General features: G+C 54.8%; 1 protein-coding gene across 1 annotated transcript in view; it reads left to right on the forward strand.

Moving 5' to 3' along the window:
* Positions 1–6,726, forward strand: part of Sptbn4 (spectrin beta, non-erythrocytic 4) — a 72,089-nt gene that overhangs the window by 33,206 nt on the left and 32,157 nt on the right. Inside the window, exons 16-18 of the mRNA XM_033765993.1 lie at positions 1–285; positions 1,610–1,812; positions 5,632–5,722. The exon at positions 1–285 is cut by the window's left edge and continues 439 nt beyond it. Coding sequence (XP_033621884.1) covers positions 1–285; positions 1,610–1,812; positions 5,632–5,722 — 579 coding nt within the window. The remainder of the gene's footprint in view (positions 286–1,609; positions 1,813–5,631; positions 5,723–6,726) is intronic.

Here is a 6,726-nt window from a genome sequence, read left to right on the forward strand (position 1 = left end):
GAGGCGGACGCGCTGCTGGCGCGCCACGCTGCACTCAAGGAGGAGGTGGACCGGCGCGAGGAGGACTATACGCGCATTGTGGCGGCCAGCGAGGCGCTTCTGGCGGCCGACGGCGCCGAGCTTGGCCCAGGCCTGGCACTGGACGAATGGCTGCCACATCTCGAACTTGGCTGGCACAAACTGCTCGGCTTGTGGGAGGCGCGCAGGGAGGCGCTGGTCCAGGCGCACGTCTACCAGCTCTTCCTGCGAGATCTACGCCAGGCGCTGGCTGTGCTGCGTAACCAGGTGCCGGATGGAGGCGCTGGGGGGTGGGGGTGGCGGTTTTAGGCCTGTGGGGATTGGAGGGAGCAGGGACACACGTCACCACGGATTTGAGGCCTATCTAAGGTAGGTCGTAGTTGGGGGGGGGGCATTTTTCCGGACAAGTGGATCTTGGATCCTCTAATGTATGTGGGATTTAGAATTTGAGAATTTTGCTGGGTTGGGTAGAGTCTTATCCGAGGTGACAGTTGTGGACAATCCCAAATGAATAATGTTCTTGGATGTTTACTGGAGTGGCTCCCTGGGTTTGTGGATTAGCTGGAAGAAAATAAGAGTGTGAAGTTGATTGGTGAGGCTTAAGTGGAGGTCAAGACATACACCTAAGGGAGATAATGCATTAGGATCAGGGAGGTAGAGGACAGGCCGGGAGGCCATGGCGGTCAGTTGCCGATCATAGATTGTATGTTGTGCGTGTCCAAGTTAACACGTTATCTTTGGCACTGGAGAGGACTGTGGAGTCCCTGGAGAGGGTGACTGTATTGGACCCTGAAGACCCGAGTGCAGTGATCTTCTGGGGACAGCGGATCCAGTTTGGGGATGGCTCTGGCAGAGGAGCCAAGTTTGAGGATTTGGATGATAGAACTCCCAGTTCCCAGGCTGTCCAAGAGCAAGCACCAGGATTTGGGGGTTATCATCAGAGGTGACCGCCTGTGCTGGTTATTTAGGAGAAGGCTGACTCAGTTGGTGAGTTCTGAGGGAGGGGATGAATGTGCTTGCTGTCTGATCATGAGGTTACTAAATATGGAGCTAAAGTATCCTTGAGACCCTTTCTGATCCGCACATTTTACTAATGAGAAAATTAACCCCAGAGAGGGAAACAAATTCCTTGAGGTCACACAGCACCCGATTTGGTCTTCATCAAGTAACCAGATTGTCCTGGCTGTCCTTTCTATACCAAGCACTATCTTGGTGCTGGGCACAACTCAGAAAAATCTTCTCCTCCTATGGCTGAATCCAAGTGTGTGTGTGTGTATGTGTGTGTGTGTGTGTGTGTGTGTGTGTGTGTGTAAGAGTAAACAAGCAAATGTATATATGTTGGGTGTATGCTATGCGAAAGCAAAGCAGGGTTAAAGGAGTGAGAAACCTGGAGAAAGGCAAGCAGCCCACCACATGGCTACCTGGAAGGACAGACTGCCATGCAGAGGTACCAGTATGAGCAAAGGCCCTGAGGCAGGACCCAGTGTGTTCCATGGTAGCCTGGGGAGAAGAGCGGAGGCAGCCAGGCTGGCAGTCTCTCCCTGGTCCTGGCATCCATTGGAGCTGACCTGTGCATTCCTCCCTTACCCAGGAGGTGGCACTGTCTGGTGCAGAGCTCCCAGGAACGGTGCAATCCGTGGAAGAGGCAATCAAACAGCACCGCGATTTTCTCACCACGATGGAGCTGAATCAGCAGAAGATGCAGGTGGCGGCGCAGGCTGCGGAGGGCCTGCTGAGGCAGGGCAACGCCTACGGGGAGCAGGCCCAGGAGGCCGTGGCCCAGCTGCTGGAGAAGTAGGTCCCTCAGACCAGCGGGCATGGGAGGGGGTCTCAGTACTCCGGAGGGTGGGGGAGGCCAGGGGCCCCCTCCTTCCGTCATGGTTTTCTCTGCTCCTCTCTGATTTTTGTTTAATTCCATGTTGTTTTGGATTTGACTATGGCTATTTGACTGTGGCTATTTTGTGACAAGATATCTCAAGCTGTAAAGTCAAACGATGCAGAGGGATGGAGATGACAGGTTTCTCCTGCAAGCCTGCCCTCAGCAGGGGAGAGCTAGACCATGTAATCATGCTGCCCTAGGTGTCCCTGCATCTTCCCAGCTGTGCTGAGACCTCTCCAGATCTCACAGCTAGAGGCCAGGCTCCAGTGGGTCCTGGCTTTCCAGGTGGGGTGGGACAGCCCCTGCCGTGGTGGTTTTCAGATATTTTGACTGTGCCCCTGCCTGACCTCAGCCACCCAGTTCTGTAGGTAGTGTGTCTATGTGTCTGTCCTTAATGCTTTTCTTGCACCTTATTCTCTGCTTTGGTCACCCTCTGTCTCCATGGCCCTTTGTCCTTGTGCTAATCAAGCAAAGCCATTTACTAAGCGTTCACTATGTGCCAACCCTGAACAAAGCTGGGCACAGTGGCACACACCTGTAATGCTAGGACGCTGGGAGGCTGAGGCAGGAGGATCACAAGTTCAAGTCCAGCCCGGGCAATTCAGCATCTTGGTGGGACCCTGGCTGAAATTTAAAAATTTAAGAGGGGGTCTGGGAATGTAGCTCAGTGTGAAGGCCAGGGGTGCAATTCCTGGGAACCACAAAAAAAAAAAAAAAAAAAAAAAACCCAAATAAACAAACACCAGCTCCACCATTCCCCTAAAATTCCGGTCCTCAAGGAAGGATCTTTCCCTGGCTTCCTTCAGATCCAGCTCATTCTGTCTCTCACTGTCACTGTGTCCTGCCACTTGGTGACCGCAGCTTTCTCTTCTGTGGCCCTCTGCCTCTCTGCAGGATGATTTGGGCTGGAAGGGGCCCAGCATCCTCCTGTCTTCCTGTCCCCCAGGGGCAAGCATATCTGTCACTTCACTGCCCACACCCTGGAGACTGCCACCCCTTACTTCCCTCAGGCATTCTTGCCCCAGGTGCATCTGAGCCGGGGCTGGAGGCATCTAAAGGAAACCATGCTCAGGATCACAGCCCTGAGGAGGAGCAGGGATTGGCTAATCCTGCCCGCTCCAGGCCTGGACCCTTCCTTCCTCTGGCCCATATTTCCCCAGCACCTGCATCCGCTAGACTCTGCAGAGGGGCCCCAGGGACTATCATTTAATGACTCACTCATTCATTCCTTTCCAGTCATTCATTAATTGCTCCTTTCATCTTACTGTTTATTCACTTGGTCTGCAGTCTGCTGAAGAGACATTGAGCAGAGCTGTTTCGGGTCCTGTATGGGGGCAGTGCTGGACACACAGCAGTGGTTGGGACAGAGCATGACTCCTGCCTCCCAGAGGTCTTGTGTTACCTGACACGGATGACCCAGAGGGTTGGGGCCAGGGTGACAGAGGGACAGGCAGAGGGATCTATCTGGGATGGGTAAGTGCAGGGGGCTGTGGGGATCCAAAGTGGGTGTCTGCCCCAGTTTTGGGCTGGGCGAGATGGGGACATGGCAGAGATTGAGATAGATCCAATCCCTGTATTTCTCCCCAGGTCCCAGTCATTTCCTTCTTCTGGGACACATTTCCTTCCCAGTGTGAAGGTTGGGAAAGGGGACAGAACCGTGCAGGGCCTGGGGGCTGAGACCTCAGAATCAGACAGGGCCAGGCTCTCCCAGCTTCCACTCCCAACCTCTGAGATTCAGAGCGAGCCACAGTCTCGGTGTCTCACATGGGTCCAAAATGTGGCCCAGTCCGGCGGCACGCAAGGTGCTCTTTGCTGCATTTTGTTGGTGAGGCTCAGAGAGGGGAGCCGAATGGATCAGGATCCCAGCCAGGACCTGGCACAGCTGGGACGTGAACCATCTTGCACTCTCTGCCTTGCGGAGAAGAGGGCTGCTCCTCATCCGGAGGACTGGTGCTTCACAGCCTGCCAGGTGAAGGCTCGACACACTGAGGCAGTTCGAGTTTGGAGGCATTTCCTACTTCCTGGGCCCGGCCTCCGTTTACTCCTCTCAGGCCCTTCCTGCTGCATCTTTCTTTCTGCCTCTGGGTCTGTCCTGAAGTGTCTCCCACACTGTCTCTTTGTGCCCATGTCCATGTCTGTCTCTGCTTCCGTTTCCTGCTGGCCTCCCTCTCTGTTTTCCTCTCCCTCTATCTTGGCTGTTTTTACTTCTGCCTCTGTCTTGCTCTTTCTCAGACACATTAATTCTCTTTCTCCCATCTCTCTTTCTCTGCCTCTGGGTTTCTCTTGCTTTCATTCATTCAACAAAAAGATACTGAGCACCGACTATGTTCCAGGCCCTTTTCTAGAGCTGAGGGATAGCTACAGCTGGGAACTAAACAAGCACAAATCCCTGCCCTCAGGAAAGTGACACCCGGTGTGGAAGACAGACAGGACAAATAAGGAGCATGCAGAGTGTGTGGGTTACCGTAGAATGCCAAGGGGAAAACCAAAGAAGGAAAGGAAGTCGGGAAGTGTTGCAAAGGAGAGGGGAAGCTTACCAAGGAGGTGAAATTGAACTAGATGTTGGGTAAAGACCGTTCCAGGCAGAGGACAGCCAGTGCCAAGGCTCCAAGGTGGGAGCTGATTGTGTGAGGTACAGTGAGGAAGCCAGTAGGGTCATAGTAGAGTGCGGGGGAAGAGTGGGAGGTGAAGAAGTGTTTGGGAAAGGCTGGGGTGGTGCGTGTGCACGCGCGCATGTGTGTGCTCATGAGCAGATGCGTGCAGTGTGTGTGTGGGGGTCTAGAGATCAGGAAGGACTCTGAGAGAGACCCTGGGGAGAACAGTCTCATTCTTGCCTCTTGCCTCTTGCTGCCTCTTCTCTTCCCTTTCCCTGGGGGTGACAGGACAAGTGTGTACTCAAGCTGATGTGGGGTGATCCCCACCCTGGGCCTTTTGGACACTGAGCCCAGCACTGCAGGCAGGAAGCCAGGCTGCCTGGGGCTGGGGTGATGGGCTAGGTACAGCCTGCCAGTTCACTGAGGCCAGGGCCTGAGCCCCCTGTCTAAGCACCACCCATCTTCCCTCTTTTTCCCGTGCTGTCTCTCCCTATTCCTTGCTCTTTGCCCTCCATCCAACTCAGGTTTCTCCCTCTGTCTGTCAGGCTGGGTCATTAATGGCGGCATCTTGCTGTCTTTTGTCTGTCTGCCCCTGTCTGAGCTCTCCCAGCTTCGACTCTGTCTGTCCATTCCCCACCGCCCCCTCCTGTCTTCCCCATCTAAAGCTCTGTTCCTCTTCCTCTCTGTCACTCCTGCTCAATTTCTCTCTTTATCTCTCCCCATTACTCTCCTTCTCTGAGTCCCTTTCGCTTTGTGTCTCTGGGTCTCACTCTTACTCTGCGGAGGTGTCTATCTTTTTCGTCTGTGGTCACTTGTTGTGTGTCTGCTTTATCTCTCTCATTGGTCTTTGTCTCTCCCCATAGTCTCTCTGTCTGTATCTCTTTCCAGATGTCTCTGCATCGCTTTCTTTTGTGTGTGTGTGTGTGTGTGTGTGTGTGTATGTGTGTGTGTGTCTCTCTGCCTCGCTCCAGCCGCATCCCTGATTCTGTCCCACTAATGTTTCTTCGCCTCTCCCCACATTCCCGCCTTGGTCTCTCCTCCTCCCTTCCCCACCCCCACCAACCCGATGCCCTCACAGCCCTGCTGCCAGGGCCTCCCCACTCCTGGGCCTCTCCCCAGCCCTTCTCTCCCCATCTTCAGGAGCCAAGAAAACCAGCTTCGGGCCCATCAGTGGATGCAGAAACTATTTGATCAGCTTGGCCTGCAGCACTTTCTTCGCGACTGCCACGAGGTAGGAACCCCAGCTGTGCCGGGGGCAGTCATATACCCTTTGGTCCAGAAGGAAAGGCTCCCCAGGGGAGGGGGGGACGCCCCGTCTAAGTGGATCTCGAAGCAATGCTCACTCTGCACCACCAGGGGGCGCAGAGCTGGTTCTCAGTACGCATGTTCTCGAGGCCTCGGTCCGCCCACTCGGGCTCCGGGTAAGGAGGGCGGAGCTCCGGGTGCCCTTGGCAACGGCGCGCGTCCGAGCCTACGGTCCCGCGAGGACGAGCGCTGATCTCACTTTTCTCTCCAGAGAGCTGTGAGACGCGCTCAGCTCTAGAAGGGAAACAGTCGGGATGAGGAGTTGAGGGGTTTAGGGTGGACCAGTGTCCGGGGCACTTCTCTGGTCACACAGTCCGGAACACCTTTAAAGGTGTCCAGGAATAAAGTCCCTTCTTAGAGATGCTCTATACGAAACGCAGGGAACGTTCGAAATCAGAGATGGTCCAGGCTCCCTTTCTCATTAGAGACGTCCAGGAGGCTCCTACCTCCCCTCTCCTTCCCGGGTGTTCCATTGAAATGTTCTGGACTCCGACCACGTTAGAGATGACCCAGTGAACACTTTCCTATGCCCTAAACAGAAGGTCTGGCTCCATGCGCCTCTTATTTGTGTGACCCAGGCTCATCCCCTGCAGTCATCATGCATGACCCACTACGTGTTTCCTTCAACCAAAATTGATTCAGAAACCAGGTCCCTGCCCGCCTCCCACCCCAACTCTCCACGTTGACCACGCAGGTCCCCCCACCCTACATGTGAAACAGGCAAGGATCTCCATTCCCTTCGCCCAGTGGAGATGATTCTAGACTAGTATTGTAAGAGACGTTCCAGGTCTCCCATGCCCCCGCATGGCAGTCAGGAACCCGAGCCTCTTCTGGTTCAGGAGGCCCCTCAGGCTCCCTTTCCCCGTAGTCCCCACCACCACAAAACTGAGGTTGCTCAGGATTCGCCCCCCCCCGCGCCCTTAGATTTGG

The sequence above is a fragment of the Fukomys damarensis genome, unplaced genomic scaffold (genome assembly GCF_012274545.1).
Source record: "Fukomys damarensis isolate Sample0158 unplaced genomic scaffold, DMR_v1.0_HiC HiC_scaffold_19, whole genome shotgun sequence".
Taxonomy (NCBI): domain Eukaryota; kingdom Metazoa; phylum Chordata; class Mammalia; order Rodentia; family Bathyergidae; genus Fukomys; species Fukomys damarensis.